At 44.2% G+C, this 18523-nt stretch overlaps 1 protein-coding gene across 1 annotated transcript in view; it reads left to right on the top strand.

Moving 5' to 3' along the window:
* The first annotated feature begins 4334 nt into the window (after nt 1-4334).
* Nucleotides 4335-18523, top strand: part of LOC147727413 (maestro heat-like repeat-containing protein family member 1) — a 156260-nt gene continuing 142071 nt past the window's right edge. Inside the window, exons 1-2 of the mRNA XM_086963627.1 lie at nt 4335-4390; nt 4546-4628. Coding sequence (XP_086819753.1) covers nt 4335-4390; nt 4546-4628 — 139 coding nt within the window. The remainder of the gene's footprint in view (nt 4391-4545; nt 4629-18523) is intronic.

The raw sequence follows: 18523 nt of genomic DNA, 5'->3' as shown, positions 1-18523 counted from the left end.
AGGGTCTCACATCTGAGAATACCCTTCCACGCTTAGGGTGGACAAAAATATTTACAACAAGGGGTGGTGAGGGACAGAGTCTCTGAATTAAGCAGAAAGCTCTCACCCAGTCAAGAGATCAGGGCTAGATCCAACACCGTTTTTTAGCTCACTGCACCATCCCAGTTTCAGAACCTGGCTGTATGCAAATTAGTCTGTTCCTGTCCCAGTGCATGATGGGAACAGGGCAAACCAAACTACAGAAGCCAATTCTTACACTGGGAAGGAAACAAGCTCCCGGGGACCGGTTTCTGGCATTACAGCCGTCTTCGGCCCGGTTTGCTTGAATCCTGATGGTGCAATGAGCAAGGGTCTCACATCTGAGAATACCCTTCCACGCTTAGGGTGGACAAAAATATTTACAACAAGGGGTGGTGAGGGACAGAGTCTCTGAATTAAGCAGAAAGCTCTCACCCAGTCAAGAGATCAGGGCTAGATCCAACACCGTTTTTTAGCTCACTGCACCATCCCAGTTTCAGAACCTGGCTGTATGCAAATTAGTCTGTTCCTGTCCCAGTGCATGATGGGAACAGGGCAAACCAAACTACAGAAGCCAATTCTTACACTGGGAAGGAAACAAGCTCCCGGGGACCGGTTTCTGGCATTACAGGGCTAGGGGGTTGGGGGGTCTCTACCCTGCTCCCTTTTTGTGTTTTCCACTCTTGTTTTGGGCTCTCTTGTGCCTCAGTTCTCCTGAGAAACAAGATGGTGGCCAACTCTTCCTGGTTTGGACAGTTTGGAATGTTGACAGTCGACTGCCAGCCAATCAGGATCGCGCTCGCGCACGTTAGGGTACGCGCACGTATGCGTACGGTACGCGTACGGTGCGCGGACCCGTAAGCTCATATAGATATATATGTGTTTTTGAAACTAATTTTCATAAAAACCACTGGAGCAATTTTCACCAAACATAGCAAAGGCACATCTGCGTACCAGTCCCTACAATTTTGCCAAGTTTGGCGTAATTCCGTTCAGCGGTTCGGGCTGTAGACTTGTCAGACCGTCCTATGGAAATTAACATGGAGAAAACACGTTTTGGGACCCCCCTTTTTTCGCAGCCCCCACTTCACGAATCCCCCCGAAACTTTCAGGGAAGGAGCGGAGCGCAACGAGACCATTTTAAGGAAAATTACACGCAAATTCCTCAACCGGTGCCAAAGTTATTCCCAATAGAATGTACGGAATTTCCTATGGTAGCCAATCCTAACTATATATACCTACTGGCTATCGCCAGAAGGTAATATATATATATATTTACAAAAAAACACAAACTTACAGGGACATTATAGTTAGGCTCAGGTGTCACTCATACAAAACCACTGACATGTAACTGTTATAGTTAGTGAGCTTACTATACAACTATAACTCACACCCCACAATGCCCTGCTTATGACCTCACATATTACATCACTCATGACATGGTCTGGGACTTCACTGATGACATTTCAAATGACATCACTGATGACATCATCCAGTGACTGTGAGCGTTTTTTAAAGGGTTTTGATGGTTTAAATATATATATCAGGTGTATTGGTGCATCAGTGGGTGTGTGAGTACCTGTTTGAATGATTCAGTAGGTGTGTGACTGACTGTATAAGAGAGTGATTAGGTGTCTCAGTGAATGTTTGGGTGAGTGAATGGTTGTGTGAATGTCTGTATCAGTCAGCCAGTTGGTGTCTAAGAGGCTGTATGGTTGTGTGATTTTCTCTCACTTAGAGGCAATGTCCAAAGTATTTGCACAAAACTTCAAACAGTAAATCAGTGAAAATGCCACACAAAAAGAGTCCACACCAGGTAAGAAAATAGAGCTTCATTAAATAAATATACAATACCAAAACAACCAACATCCAATAAGTAGAACTTGAGACATTGAATTTTAAAGTTTTTTGTTAAACTAGTGCCTAAAAGCACTATTTGGGATATCTGGTGGCGCTGGAAGGGACAAAGTCAAAAGTACAGGCCAACAGCGATAGAACGTGCGCCGCTACAGGGACCCAGTTAGGCCGCTGAGCCAAAGAACTATAAGCCTGGTTGGCCCATCAAGTCACACTTAATTTCCCATTGTTGGTGGCTGTCTAGGGGGGATACACAGCTCCAAATGTCACCTACCCCAGACGTGTGATCAGAGACAAACAGCAAGTAGCAAATGGCTAAAGTAAGAAAAAGCTATCTTTCTAAAAGTTGCATTTTCGGAATTGCAACTTAAAACCTGACTTCACCATAAGTTTGTATTTTAAATTGTGATTCCAGAGACACCAAACACTAAAATGTCCACCTCTTCAAAATTTGAAATTGCACTTATAAAATGTAATTAGATAATCTCAATGTTCCTATCGGAGACATAGGCTCTGCTGCAGTAAAAAAAGGATTTAAGGGGTTTTCACTAAAAGGATACGCAAAACTTAAAACGACATGTCCTGCCATTTAAGTAAATTCCACCCTGCCCTCTGTATTGTCCAGGGCCTACCATAGGGTTGATTTATATGTATAAAAATTGAAGATTTGTTACTAACTAAAGGTTTTATTTGCCAAGTCGACATGGCAGTGTGAACAGCACACACAGGCCCTGCAATTGAAGAACTGAGACATGATTAAAGGACTACTTCAGTGGGTGGCACAACCAGTGCTGGAGGCCCACTGAAAGTCTTTAATTACAGGTTCTGGGTACAGGTACTAACATGTTTCTAGGGACTTATAAGTAAAATAAATATGCAAGTTGGGAATGAACCAATGTTACCATGTTTATGGGAGAGAAAACAAGCACTTCGACACTGATTAGCAGTGGTAAGGTGCACAGAGTCCTAATACCAGCAAAAACAAGGTCAGTAAAAGTGGACGAAGAAGGAAAAAAGTTGGGGGAAGACCACCACAAGGCTGCCAGATCTAACAATATATATGTATACACACACACACATACACAGGGGCAAGGGCTGTCCTCTAATCACACAATACCAATTTCACCCACACATTCTGCTGACCGGAGGAGTGCCTTGCTCCCCTATGCCCCTTATGCCCACTATAACCCCACCAGTAGACCTTCCCCTTCCTCATTTTGATTTGTCTGCATAACTACTCCGGTCACTTATAAATTCATTGATTTGGTGATTTAAAATGCTTTTTGAATGGTCTACGTGCCATCTGAAACTGTGCTTACCCTCTATGGCCTTCGATACTTATACTTTTAACTTACAGCTTGAAATGCAACCAACAACATGTTTTAACAGTGATGCTGCAGTACAGCACTAATAGATGTACATCTTTGAATTTATCTTCATCTTTAATATACACATCAATGACATGTCAAAAGCACATAGAATAGTTGTGTCACAAGGCAGGTGCTGCTTTAGGGCATTGTTTTCATTAGCACAATTGAGCTGATTCCATGTAACATAACGCACAATGAATAAATAAAAAAAAGTTGTAAAGGTTCCACAGTGTCAACCTGTTTCATCCCAAATCAAGGCAATTTTTTAGTAGTCACTTATAGAAAGTGGGAGTTACTTGGTGAAAATGTGCATTCCCACAGATTCTGATAGAGGCAAATTCTGGTATGTGTTTTAGGGATGAGAATTGATATTGAAATATTGGGGTATTTGGGTTTTCATGATAACAACAGCTTATACAAGAATCACGTTTTGTTTTCCTCTCTTCTCTCCCTTCTCCTCACCTGACTCTGGTTATAAAAGTGATTTTCTTTCTCTAATAATTCCTTTTCATCAGAAATTATTAATGTTAAAAAATAAAGTTGTATGTTCACAGACCTGTCTGGAATAACCAGTGTTTTAAAAACATATAAGGGCTCTTTATACAAGCCCTTAGCGCCACTGGTGTGTCACTTTTTTTGACGCTCTGGTGGCGTTGCAGCATTTCACATATTTACAAGGTGGTGCTGAACCACTTAACGTGGCTTAACGGCATCTTGTAAATATGCCCTTTGCCTCCACAGTCCATTGTGGCAAGGGGCATACAATGGGGGTTGCTGTGGGCGTTCCACCGCAACAATCATTGCTTTATGAGGCTGTCCCAGATTTACAAGGCTGGGGCAGCACCAAAAACTAAGACCAGGTAATACCTGGTCTTAGAATGGCGATACGAGGAGAAATTATTAATTTTTCTCCACATATTTCTCTATCTACTCAGCAAATCATTATTGATTGTTTATGTGCAGGAAGTTGTACCTCCTGCATGTGCACAATCACCTCTGCAGCGCAGGCACCTTTGTTAGACCAGAGCTACAGGAAATTCTGGGCTGCACTGTATTTTTGTAAATATAGCACATCCCTGACTTTGAGAAATGTCGAAGCATGACATTGCCAAATTTGGCATAACACCACGCTCCAGCATTTTTGGGTAAATATGACTCTTATTGTTTAGTGTTTCCTAATGTCGCAGGCTCTGTCATTGATCTCAGACTCTCACAACTCATGGAATTCTTTACTCTAAAACTATTGTGACATCTGAAGTTCTTGACTTCACACATTAACTTTTTTTTTTGTAATTCCTAGCCGTTTGCCTACCATCCAGTTGGGTGTGCACCATCAACCACAGCTGACATTTGAATTTTACTCTGGTCAAGATGTCCATAAATGTGAGTTCTTATTTCCTGCCTGTAAATTTAAATGAGGTATTTTGCTTCATTGTCGTTACCAGGGATTGAGTTTCAGAAATACAAATGTTTACTCCTAATTAGGGTGAAAGTTTAGAGGTTAAGGCCTGAGACAATAGCAGCAAATATAGTAGAAAGATCCTAAAGGAAGATGCAAGAGAGCAAGGGAAAAACATGAGACATGAATGTGTTTTAAAATAGGAGTAGAAAACAATTTAGGACCTCATTACGATGTCAGCCGAAAAGGCTCCGAGTGGCATTCGGTTTGTCCGAATCTGATTCCGAACCCGCCTTTCCAACCGACTTTGAAACCCTTCCGACCGACCGATTACAATGATTGTGCACCGTTTGGACTGTCCTACTCGATTGCTACTCTGTTCCCATGGTCTTCCGAGGAACCGAGTTGGTCGGAGCCGACTCGTTCAGGTCTATGGACCTCGTTTGCGACCAATGGATTACGATGTCAGATTCGGACAGCCTGTCCAAATCGTTTGTTCTGCCACAGATCGGCTGTTAGAATCCACCTTTGGGGGCCCATAGCAGACCCCCTTCACCCAGGGCACTCCGAGTGGGGCCTGTGGGGGTAACCCTGGGACCCATCTTTACAACCATGCACAGTGTGACAGGCTTCCCAGGGCGCATGATTTTCCGCACCCACCCCATTTTCCAATGGGAGCCTGAGTTGTCGGTCGAAACACAGACTCCCATTGAAGTCAATGGGAGTCCATCTGGGCAAAGTTCGGAAACATTGTAATCTGTCAGTCAAACTCCCAAAATCTGATTTGGTCGGAAATGTTTCCGACACCGAGTTGGTCGCAGTGCTTTCCGACCGACATCATAATGAAGCACATAGTATTATTATAAATGCAGGGAAAGGGGACAGTTTTTGTAGTGAGCTTTGAACTTTGTTTTAGTTTGGTGACTGAGACATGATAGAAGCTGGATATAGGGTTTCTTCCCCACTCACTATGGGAGAATAAAAGTTAGGGAGAATAAGTAGTGAGTAAATTATAGTGCTTACTATAAAGTGTCCCCATTGATTAAAAGAGTGTGTGATATTAAAATGTTCTCTGATTTGTTCACAATCGAATTAGTCTCTACAAAAAAAGTGTAGGAGATTGATCTTTTTCCCAAAATTGCACAAACATCATGTTTAATGCTCACCCCACTACAGGCCTTCAATGTGAAGTGAAAGAGTTACACTGGACTAAACAATGTATTACCCCTTCAAGGCAGGAGTGAGATATAGGGCAGCACACCAAGAAAGCTCATAGAATGTGGTGAGACCAGTGGCATGGAGACCATTACAGTTTAGTATGTAGGTGTTCCCTTCAGTAGTTAGCTACTACATTTCAACAAGAAGGTGGTTGAGCGGCACAGGGTGTAACACTGTATAACAAAATGACTCAATGATTAAATCTGGTTTTAGAGAGAATGACCTAATGATTCTTTCTGCTTTTCGTTTAGTTGCAAATGCGTCCCCGTCTGAGGGCAGTAATCTGCTGCTGCAAACCATGTGCAGTGCCTGAGGGAGGTAAGTTGTCAAAAAAAAACCCCTCATTATCTTATGGTACTAGACATAACTGTACTCTGGGTGTTCTCCTTTTTGTGTGCCTTCTCGCATTATTTATAGTTTTTAGTGAAGCAAATGAGTGTAGTTATGGAACAAGTACATTTTCAGCACAGAACAAGCTGTCCTTGTAGCTATTATGTAATTTTATAGTACATGAATTGCAGGGTAATCAATCACTTAATATTAAAGTTCATGCAGATATGGAGGCAGCAGTCACTCAGTATTAGAATGTATAGTGTATGTGGTGGCATCACTGATCATTCGGTATTTCAGTTCTGGGCGTATTGGGCCTTCAGTCATTGTGGTAGGAGGTACTTAATCCTGGCACCACCCAACATAATGCTCAAATGATAAGCAAATGCAGCACTGAAAATCTAATAGAGCGTTATGGCATGTGAGTGGTCGGCTTTTGTGACCACAGGATGATCAGGCAAGATGGGCAAATTGGGCAATTGCCCAGTGTCCCCTTCCTTCAAAGAGACTCTATTGGAAAGTGAACTTTCTCTCCAGTTGATCTCTGACTATTCTATTGCTCTATCTACACTCTTCGCTTACTGCTACAACTGACTCTTTTTACCCCTGTGTCATTTTAAGGACTTTTGTCACCCTGGTCAAGACATATTTCAACTAATTATGTGACCCCGTTAATATATAATTTAGTGCTGTTTGGAATCATGCATATTTACAACAAGGGGTGGTGAGGGACATCACCACCCCCTTTTTGTAAATCGTTTGGAATCATGCAGGCTTGAATTTCCAGGAAATGGGTGATAACATTCGAATGTGGACTGTACAGGAGACCTTAAATCATGTTTTGCCCAGGACCCAAAAAATCCTTAAGACAACACTTAAAAATGATCACCGGTAGTGTGGCCTGTGAATGCATGCTGCTAAATGTCGGTGACAAATACTAATGGTGTGCAATACAAAGAACTCCAATCAAGGCCTTATTGGATAGGTTAGACAGGTCATGGGGTCTGGTGTCTTGTATGCCGGGGACTTTAACATGAGATAATATTTGAGGAGTTTGATTATAGAAATTAGGAGTAACAGTGGCAGGACTTCTTTCAGAGGGCCACAGGGTATGCAGAGGCTCATGGGCTCAATCGTAGTGGTTGAGGTAATTTACTCCTGATCTCCTACATTCCGACCTACTGTGGACCCTGAGAAACTGGGCCTAGTACCCCTTCTGCACTTGACTCTCTGTGATAGCTGTAGATAATGAGTCATAGGGGAAGTGTAGATACAGGTTGTTTAGCACGACTCATAACTAATATTGTCATTAAATCAATGTTTTGTTTTTATATTAAAAAGTATTATTTTCTTTTTAACTCTATGCATTCAAAAATGTATTTCAGTATTCACAAGCAATAATAATTCCCCTTGAGGTTAGGGCTCCAGTTTTTAACTGGTAAATCCCCGTAGCACCCTCTTTCGTCTAATGTGGTTGGAGTTATCCCCCATTCGCCAGTTCACAGTGACTGGGGGGGGGGCTCTCTCTGCCTTCTCCAATGTGTTTCCTCCTGCTCACAGGAACGCAGCATTAAGCTAAGCAAAGCTGTCTGGGGGATTCCTATAATTGTAATGTCTTCATTAGGTAGGCGGAGGCTTCCCAAATTGGAACCCAGGGTCCTCCTTGTAATGTACCTTTGCAGGCCCACTACACACTCAGTGTATGAACACAGTGCACACTCTATGCAGTACTGCTACATTCATGCATAGTGTCCTCACAGGCACACATACATTCAGCAAACACATTCATCTGGGCACTGTTCATTACAGTAGCCTTTCTTTGTTGTGAAATGATGTTCTACTTAAAAACACACACTGCCAGTGCACTTATTCATCATATGCATACTGCACAACACTCAACCTTTCATGTGTTATGCTTTTCGCAAGCACCCAAATACCCAGCACATGCTTTCACTGTGCACGCACTGCACAGCACTACATCGCTCATATTATGTATTTCACACTGCCTACATACAGCAGTACATGCGCTCCCCATGCATGTATTGCACAGCAGTGCTCTATCCCCGTGTGTACCATTCCCAAGCACAAATACAACCAGTGCAGAGTCACCACTCTTACGCAGCACTTTAGGCATGTAGGCCAAGGGCGAGTTAGGCACACAGGAGTGGAACTTTTAAAACGGGGAGTGAGCCTGCAGGCCTAACTCCAGTGACACAGGGTAAAAAGGACCTGTTCACTCCTAACATCATCTACCCAGTAGGCTGCCACCACAGAGCTCGTGCTGCTTAACTCTGGGTCAAGGCAGTGGCCTTCCAGCACTATGAGGGTAGTGCTTTGGTCACCCCTCCTGGTCCATCAAGATCGCAATTTGTGAGACAGGCCTATGTCATGGAGCACACACATGATATGTGATTGCTGATAAAAACGAAAATCAACAAAGACAAAATGAGCACTATTCAAATGCTTTAAATATATTTTAACATGCAGATAAACTCTGCTGTAGCTGAGGCATTTAAATAAATATAAGACAACCTAAACTTGCAATGCAAAATACCAAACATTTAGCTTTCTACCCCTTTATTTAGGTTTTGAGTTTAGAAAAAGGTGATATATGAAATTTATGATAGGATGCTTTTAAGTCATTCATTTGAGTGTTCACAAGTTTTTCATCAAAATATATTTGAAGGGAACAAATCATTCCACCGTTACTTCGCTATATAATTCTCTCCCTTTCCCACACTTATGTTTCTAATTTTAGCCCTTTCCTCATTATTTCATTGCTTACTGGTCCTCTGTCATGAGGTGTGGCTACATTTTGTCCAATGGTCTAGTGTTCAGTACTCAGAGAGGTCCTACTGCCCCCCCCCCATCTGACCTACGTGTTGCTTCCTTCTAAATGAAATACTGGTCATTTGTCCTCATGAGTATACAGGATCCTCAGGGAGCCACACCTACCTGCATATTGTCTAATTCTATTTTATATCACTGTTCCTATTTCCAGAATCTTTTAAATCTTTTAATGCTTATCTTACTTAAGTTCTGACAAATTTTAACTTAACTTTTCTTATCAGGATGAATAATCAGCCCACGTTCATCATGTAACCGTACCCCCAAATTACCCTTTACACATCATGTTGACTTGCCAAATAAATTGAGCACTGGTCAAACCCTTCCCAACAGATTTAAGAGAGGGCCAATTGCCAGCCACCATATGCAAGACTAAGGGCTCCATGGCATCATTATGATAACATGCCATATGCCACCACTGACTAGTTCATCACTCAAAAACTTCAATGAGTTGTTCCCTCTGCCCGAATAACCTAGAAAAGGGAGTTTGGCTGACTCCCTAGTTTTGGGGCTTTTTTGGGCCTCTTTCGTGTTAGCTGTCTATTAATGGAGCCCAATTGACCAATACAAAACATAGAGTAGTCCTTCTGTCAGTTCCTTGCTCCTGATTGGATGGTTTTCTTGTCACTCTCTACTGCTTAGATTGCTTTCCTCCCTCTTATTGTATTTGTCTCTCATTCATGCCTTTTCTTCTCACTCTGTTTTGATTGTATGGCAGGATTCCTTTCACTACATGCATCAGATCTTGCACTGTAGTGAATATGAAGTATTATTTTCTCTCATTTACTCCTGCTGCCACATCTTCTGCTGTCACCTTCTCTTTTTTAAAACAACCCTCTCAACATGTCCTTCATCTTCCGGAGACTTCGGGCTCTTAGCTCAGCTCAATGTTGTATTGGCAGGTGATAATCATAAACATTTTTTTAACCATTACAATATGTCTAACAGAACTTCCATGTGCACACGTATACATGACAGACATTTCCTAATGTATTTTAATCAGCTTTAAGAAAATCCATTCTTAGATGGCTGACATAGATGTGTGTTCATTTGCCAATATCATCTTTGAATGGATTTTCTTAACCCTTTCAGTGTGCACGACGGCCGGGAGCCGTCATGCTCAATGGTGCTCGTGTGCGCAGGTTAGCTCCTGGCTGCCCTGGCACAAAGCACCGGAAATCCCGCAGGTGCAGGCACCAGAGGGATTTCTTTTTCTTCCCCAAAGCCTCGGGAGCTAGGGAAGAGCTTCCTCAGCTCCAGAGGCCCCCGTGGTTTCTATGAAATGATGATCAGCGCACGTTGCGCTGACGTTATTTCACAGAAACCGAAAATGAAATGAGCCTTTAGGCTCATTTCAGTTTTACTTTCTATGTGCTCAGGGGTCTATCTCAGCCCCCTGAGCACGTAGAAAGACGGAAGAGGTATCATTGGAAAAGGGAGAATCTCCCAGTGGATCCCTGCTTGGGGATTGCCCCAGGAGGGCAAGGGTCTTTGTCCCCCCCAAAAAAATATTGGCCAAATTCAGCCCACTGGACACCAGGGATCTTTATTGCGGCAATTTCAATGAGTGTGGGGGTTGCCCAAAACATGCATGCCAATGCCCCTATACCGGCCATAACTACAGCCTTTCTGCCCCTCCTGGGGGGCAGATGGGGCAGTAGTCCTCAATCTGCCCCTCGGGGGTAGAAAGCCCACTAGACACCAGGGATTTTTTTTGGGTCATTTTAATTAGGGTGGGGCTGCCCAAAATGGGCAAGCCAATGCCCCCATTTCCTGCCACAATTACAGCCTTTTTGGCCCCCTGGGGGCGAATGGGGGCAATAGCCACCAATCTGCCCCCCTGGGGGCAGAAAGCCCCCTAGACACCAGCGATTTTTTTGGGACAATTTTAATTAGGGTGGAGACTGCCCAAAACAGCATGCCAATGCCCCCCGCCACACTTACAGCCTTTCTGCCCCCCTGGGGGGCAGATGGGGCAATAGCCCCCAATCGGCCCCCAGGGGGGGCAAAAAGCCCACTAGAAACCAGGGATTTTTTAGGGAAATTTGTAATTAGGGTGGGGGATGCCCAAAATGGGGATGGCAACGCCCCACCCCCACCCCCACCATAATTACAGCCTTTTTGCCCCCCTGGTGGGTAGATGGGGCAGTAGCCCCCAATCTGCCCCTCCAGAAGGGAAAAAAGCCCACTAGACACCAGGGATTTTTTTGCCAATTTGAATCAGGGGTGGGGGCTGCCCAAAACAGGCATGCCAATGCCCCCACCTTGCCCACAAACAATCCAGTCTTTCTGCCCCCCTGGGGAGCATATGGGGCAGTAGCCCCAAATCTGCCCCCCCCCCATGGGGCAGAAAACCCACTTGAAATCAGGGATGTTTTTGTATACAAGTAGGGGTGGGGGCTGCTGAAAATGGGCATGACAATACCGCCACCACCCCAGAGAAATTCCAGTCTTTCTGCGACCCCGGGGGTAGATGGGGCAGTGGCCCCTTATCTGCCCCAGGCAGGGCAGAAAGCCCACTAGGCACCAGCGACTACTCTGGCTTTTTTATGCATGGGTGGAGGATGCCCAGAATGCGCATACCAATGACCCCACCCCTCCACAATTAGCCTGAGTCTTTCTGCTCCCATTGGGGACATATCAGGGCAAATTCCCTCCCCACTGATTCCCCAGGGCGGCAGAAAGCCCACTAGACTTTTTTTTTTAGCAATGTGCCTACCTTTGGATTTTGGGCCCTAGCGCAGCTGGCACATAGGGGAAACTATCAAACCTGTAAATTTTTTAAAACTAGACACCAAGGGGAATCCAGGATAGGATGACCTGTCTGGCTCTCACCAGTTTATGTTACCCAGAATCCCTTGCAAACCTCAAACTTTGTGAAAAGAAACACATTTTCTTCACATTTCTGTGGTGGAAAGTTCTGGAATCTGTTTGGATCCACAAAATTCCACCCACCCTGCGTTCCTTAAAGTCTTTTGAGAAAAATGGTACCTCACTTGTGTGGGTAGGCCTAGTGCCCACAACAGGAAATGGCCCAAAACGCAGCGTGGATACTCCACATTTTACAGTGCAAACTGACACTTTTTGCAAAGTGCCTAGCTGTAGATTTTGAACCCTAGCTCTGCCGGCACCTAGGGAAACCTAGTAAACCTATACATTTTATAAAACTGGACACCCAGGGGATTCCAGGATGGGGTGGCGTGCCTGGCTCTCACCAGGTTCTGCTACCCAGAATCCCTTGCAAAACTCAAAATTTGTCAAAAAAAACATCTTTTCCTCACATTTCTGTGATGGAAAGTTCTGGAATCTGCGTGGATCAACAAAATTCCACCCACCCTACATTCCCCAAAGTCTTCTGAGGAAAATGGTACCTCACTTGTGTGGGTAGGCTTAGTTCTAAAAAAACATATTTTCCTCACATTTCTGTGGTGGAAAGTTCTCGAATCTGCGTGGATCCACAAAATTCCACCCACCCTGCATTCCCCAAAGTCTTCTAAGGAAAATTGTACCTCACTAGTGTGGGTAGGCCTATTCCCCGCGACAGGAAACGTCGGAAAACGCAACATGGACACAACACATTTTCTCAGTGAAAAGGGAACCTTTGTATGCAAAGTGCCTTGCTGTAGATTTTGGACCCTAGCTCTGTCGGCACCTAGAGAAACCTAGCCAAACTATAGATTTTTGAAAACTAGACATCGAAGCAAAATCCTGTATGGGTTGACGTGTCTGGCTCTCACCAGGTTCTGCTACCCAGAATCCCTTGCAAACCTCAAAATTTGTCCAAAAAACATATTTTCATCACATTTCTGTGGTGGCAAGTTCTGGAATCTGCGTGGATCCACAAAATTCCACCCACCCTGCATTCCTCAAAGTCTTCTGAGGAAAATGGTACCTCACTTGTGTGGGTAGGCCTAATTCCAAAAAACATATTTTCCTCACATTTCTGTGGTGGAAAGTTCTCGAATCTGCGTGGATCCACAAAATTCCACCCACTCTGCATTCCCAAAAGTCTTCTGAGGAAAATTGTACCTCACTTGTGTGGGTAGGCCTAGTCCCCGTGACAGGAAACGGTGGAAAACGCAACGTATTTTCACAGTGAAAACGGAACCTTTTTTTGCAATGTGCCTAACTCTAGATTTTGAACCCTAGCTCTGCCGGTACCTAGGTTCTGTTGCCAAGAATCCCATGCAAACCTCAAAATGTGTGGGTTTGGTAGGTTTCCTTAGGTGCCCGTTGGGGCAAAAAACTCATGGGATGCCCCTTGCATAAACATGGTTGTTTTGTGATAGTTAATTTTGAAGTCGCCTCAATAGGTTTTGAGTCCTTGCCTGTTGAGGGTATTTGACCAACCCACACAAGTGAGGTACCATTTTTCTCTGAAGATTTTGGGGAATGCAGGCTGGGTGGAAGTTTGTGGATCCACACAGATGACAGAACTTTCAACCACAGATATGTGAGGAAATTGTGTTATTTTATTTTCTTATTTTGAGGTTTGCATGGGATTCTGGGTAGCAGAACCTGGTGAAAGCTAGACAAGTCACCCCATCCTGGATTCCCCTGGGTGTCTAGTTTTGAAAAATGTATAGGTTTGCTAGGTTTCCCGAGGGGCCGGCAGAGCTAGTGTTCAAACTCTGCAGCTAGGCACTTTGCATAAAAAGGGTCAGTTTTCACTGTGAAAATGTGTTGTGGCCACGTTGCATTTTGGGCTGTTTCCTGTTGCGGGGACTAGGCCTACCCACACAAGCGAGGTACCATTTTTCTCGGAAGGCTTTGGGGAACTTGGGGTTGGTGGAATTATTTGGATCCACACAGATTTAAAAACTTTTCACCACATAAATGTGAGGAAAGTGTGTTTTTGACACATTTTGAGGTTGCAAGCAATTCTGGTTAACAGAACCTGGTGAGAGCCATTCTACATAGGAAAACGTTGAGGGATCCATGCAAGCCATACCTCAATGGACTCCTCCAGCTGTCTATTTTTTAGGAATGTGTGGGTTTGGTAGGTTTGCCAAGATGGCCACCAAGCCCGGGACCAAAAACTCATGTGACAACCCCTTGCTAAACAAGGTCATTTTCGGATACATAGGGGCAGCTGAGATTTTGGTCCCGAGTTGGCAGCCATCTAGAGAAACATACCGAACCCCACATTTCTGAAAAAAACTAGAAACCCAGGGGAGTCCAGGGTGGTCTGGCTTGCATTGGTCTCCCAACATTTTCCTACCCAGAGTCCCTCTGCAATCCTTACATTTTGATGAAAAAATCATTTTTTTCTCAAAATTCTGTGCGTGTAAGTACTGGAATCTATGTGGATCCACATATTTCCTACCACCCAGTGTTCTCCCAGGTCTCCCAATAAAAATGGTAGTTCACTTGCTAGGGTTGGTCAAGTACCGGCGACAGGCAAGGGCCCAAAATGTATTAAGGTGACATCAAAATGTCCTTTCACAAAACAACCTGGTTTTGCAAGAGGAGTCACCTGGGTTTTTGGCCCCGGGCTCGATGGCCATCTTGGAAAACTACCAAACCCACACATTTCTGAAAACTAGACACCCGGAGGAGTCCAGCAAGTTATGGCTTGCGTGGGTCCCCTAACGATTTCCTATCCAGAATGCCCTGCAAACTTAAAATTTAGCTGAAAAAAGCACTTTAAAAAAAAATGTGGATCAACAAATTTCCTACCACCCAGCACTCCCCCAGGTCTCCCGATAGAAATTATGTCTCACTTGCATAGGTGGTGCAAGTACCCGTGACAGGCAAGGGCCCAAAGCGTATAGAGGAGACATCAAAATGACCTATCACAAAAAAAACTGGTTTTGCAAGGGGGGGTCATCTTGGTTTTTGGCCCTGGGCTCAGCGGCCATCTTGGAAAACTACCAAACCCACACATTTCTGAAAACTAGAAACCCTGGGAAGTCCAGCGAGTTATGGCTTGCATGGGTCCCCCAACCTTTTCCTACCTAGAATTCCATGCAAACCTCAAACTTAGCTGAAAAAAACTAATTTCCACATATTTTTGGGTGGAATCACTGTGCCGGCACATATGTCCTAGCCCACAGTCTCCCGAGTAAAATGATACCTCACTTGTTTGGGTGGGGCAAGGGCCTGTGACTGGGGAGAGCCAAGACATAGGAAAAAAGGGTATAGCACCTAGAATTCCAAGTACTACATTTTTTTAAAAATACGTTTTTAGCCAGTTCTGCTTTGGACACCCACACAAGTGAGGTATCATTTTACTTGAGACACTAATGAAAACGCTGTGGGGTAGGCCATTTGTGCTGCCACTATGTTTACACACAAAAATATGTAGAAAATGTGGTTTTTTTCAGCTAAATTTGAGGTTTGCAGGGATTTCTGCGTAGAGAAACTTTGGGGGATCCATGCAAGCCATAGCTCATTAGACTCCCCAAGGTGTCTAGTTTTCATAAATGTGTGGGTTTGGTAGGTTTCCCTAGATAGCCGCAAGCCCGGGGCAAAAATTCCAGGTGCCCCCCTCCAAAACCAGGTAGTTTTTTTGTTATAGGTAACTTTGAAGTTTCCACAGTACGATTTGGGCCATTTCCTGTTGCAGCCACTATGCCTACCCACAAAAGTAAGGTGCCATTCTTATTGGGAGACCTGTGGGAATGCTGGGTGATAGGAAATTTGTGTCAACCCTGTGATCCTACAACTTTCCCACACAGAAATGTGAGGAAAAATAGATATTTGAAACAAAATTTGAGGTTTGCAGGGAATTCTGTGTAGGGAAATTTTGGGGAACCTATGCAAGCCATACCTTGGAGGACTCCCCCGGGAGTCTAGTTTTCAGAAATGTGTGAGTTTGGTAGGTTTCCCTAGGTGGCCACCGAGCCCGGGGCCAAAAACTGATGGGACCCACCAAACAAAACCAGGTTGTTTTGTGATAGATAATTGTGATGTCACCTCAATAGGTTTTGGGCCATTTCCTGTTGTGGGTACTTGACCCACCCATGTGAGTAAGGGTACCATTTTTATCGAGAGACCTGGGGGAATGCTGTACAGAAGGAAATTTGTGTATCCATGCAGATTCCAGAACTTTCCCACACTGAAATTTGAGAAAAAAGTGATTTTTTCATCTAAATTTGAGGTTTTAGGGGATTCTCTGTAGAGAAATCCGGGGGCACACACACAAGAAATATCTTGCTGGACTCCGCAGGGTCTCTAATTTTCAGAATTGTGTGGGATTGGTATTTTCCTTGGATGGCCGCCGAGCCCGGGGTCAAAAACTCATGGGACCCCCTTTGCCAAACTAGGTGGTTTTGTGATAGTTTTGAAGTCGCCTCAATAGGTTTTGAGCCCTTGCCTGTTGCGGGTACTTGACCCACCCACACAAGTGAGGTACCATTTTTCTCAGAAGACTTTGGGGAATGCGGGCTGGGTGGAATTTTGTGAATCCACACAGATTCCAGAACTTTCCACCACAGAAATGTGAGGAAATTGAGTTTTCTTTATTTTTTTTATTTTGAGGTTTGCATGGAATTCTGTGTAACAGAACCTGGTGAGAGCCAACCAAAGGTCCCTATCCTGGATTCCTCTGAGTGTCTAGTTTTAAAAAATGTATAGGTTTGCGAGGATTCGCTAGGTGCAGGCAAAGCTAGGGTTCAAACTCTACAGCTAAGCACTCTGCAAAAAAAGGGTCAGTTTTCATCGTGATAATGTGTTGTGTCCACGTTGCATTTTGGGCCATTTCCTGTTGCGGGAACAAGGCCTACCCACACAAACGAGGTACCATTTTTCTCAGAAAACTTTGGGGAAGGCAGGGTGAGTGGAATATTGTGGATCCACACAGATTTCAAAACTTTCAACCACCGAATTGTAAGGAAAATGTGTTTTTTTGACAAATGTTGAGGTTTGCAAGGGATTCTGGGTAACGGAACCTAGTGAGAGCCAGACAAGTCACCCCATCCCGGATTCCCTTGGGTCCCTAGTTTTTAAAAATGTATTGGTTTGCTAGGTTTCCCTAGGTGCCGGCTGAGCTAGGGTTCAAAATCTACAGCTAGGCACTTTGTAAAATAGTTTGTTTCCACTGTAAAATGTGGTGTATCCACGTTGCGTTGTGGGCCGTTTCCTGTTGCGCGCACTATGCCTAACCACACAAGTGAGGTGCCATTTTTCTCTGAAGAATTTGGGAATGCAGAGAGGGTGGAATTTTGTGGATCCACACAGATGTAAGAACTTTCCACCACAGAAATGTGAGGAAAATACGTTTTTTTACACATTTTGAGGTTTGCAAGGGATTCTGGTTAACAGAACCTGGTGAGAGCCAGTCAAGTCACCTCATCCTGGATTCACTTGGGTGTCTAATTTTCAAAAAATATATAGGTTTTCTAGATTTTCTTAGCAGCAGGAAGAGTTAGGATTCAAAACCTACAACTAGGCACGCTGCAAAAAAAGGGTCCCTTTTCACTATGAAAATGTGGTGTGTCCTCATTGCGTTTTTGTCTGTTTCCTGTTGCGGGCTCTAGGCCAACCCACACAAGTGAGGTACCATTTTTCTCGGAAGGCTTTGGAGAAGATGGGGTGAGCAGACTTTTGTGGATCCACGCAGATTCCAGAACTTTCCACCACAGAAATAAGAGAAACATGTGTTTTTTTTACACATGTTAGGTTTGCAAGGGATTCTGGGTAACAGAACCTGGTAAGAGCAAGTCACCCCATCCTAGATTTCCCTGTGTGCCTTGTTATAAAAAATGTATAGGTTTGCTAGGTTTCCCTAGATGCCGTCAGAGCTGGGTTCAAAATCTTACAGCTAGGCACTTTGCAAAAAAGGTGGTGTGTCCGCGTTGCGTTTTGGGCCATTTCCTGTTGTGGGCACTAGGCCTACCCACACAAGTGAGGTACCTTTTTTCTTGGAAGACTTTGGGGAATGCTGGGTGGAGGGGATATCATGGACCTTCGCAGATTCCAAAACTTTCCATCACAGAAATGTGAGGAAAATGTGTTCTTTTTACAAATTTTTAGGTTTGCAGGGGATTCTGGGTAATAGAACCTGGTGAGAGCCAGTCACCCCATCCTGGATTCCCCTAGGTGTCTTGTTTTAAAACATTTATAGATTTGCTCAGTTTCCCTAGGTACCGGCAAAGCTAGGATTCAAAGTCTACAGCTAGGCACTTTGCAAAAAAAGGGTCAGTTTTTACTGTAAAAATGTGGTGTGTCCACGTTGCGTTTTGGGCCATTTCCTGTCACGGGCGCTAGGCCTACCTACACATTTTCCTCGGAAGACTTTGGGGAACTCGAAGTGGGGGGAATTTTGTGGATTTACGCACATTCCTGAACTTTCCACCACAGAAATGTGAGGAAAATTTGGGGTTGTTTACAAATATTTAGGTTTGCAAGGGGGTCTGGGTATTAGAACCTGGTGGGAGCCAGTCAAGTCCTGGATTCCCCTTAGTGTCTAATTTAAAAAAATGTGTAGGTTTGCTAGGTTTCCCTATGTGCCTGCAGCTCTAGGGTTCAAAATCTACAGCGA

The sequence above is a fragment of the Lissotriton vulgaris genome, chromosome 3_1 (genome assembly GCF_964263255.1).
Source record: "Lissotriton vulgaris chromosome 3_1, aLisVul1.2, whole genome shotgun sequence".
NCBI lineage: Eukaryota > Metazoa > Chordata > Amphibia > Caudata > Salamandridae > Lissotriton > Lissotriton vulgaris.
The sequence above is the reverse complement of the archived record's forward strand: the minus strand, read 5'-3'. Positions and strand labels throughout refer to the sequence as shown.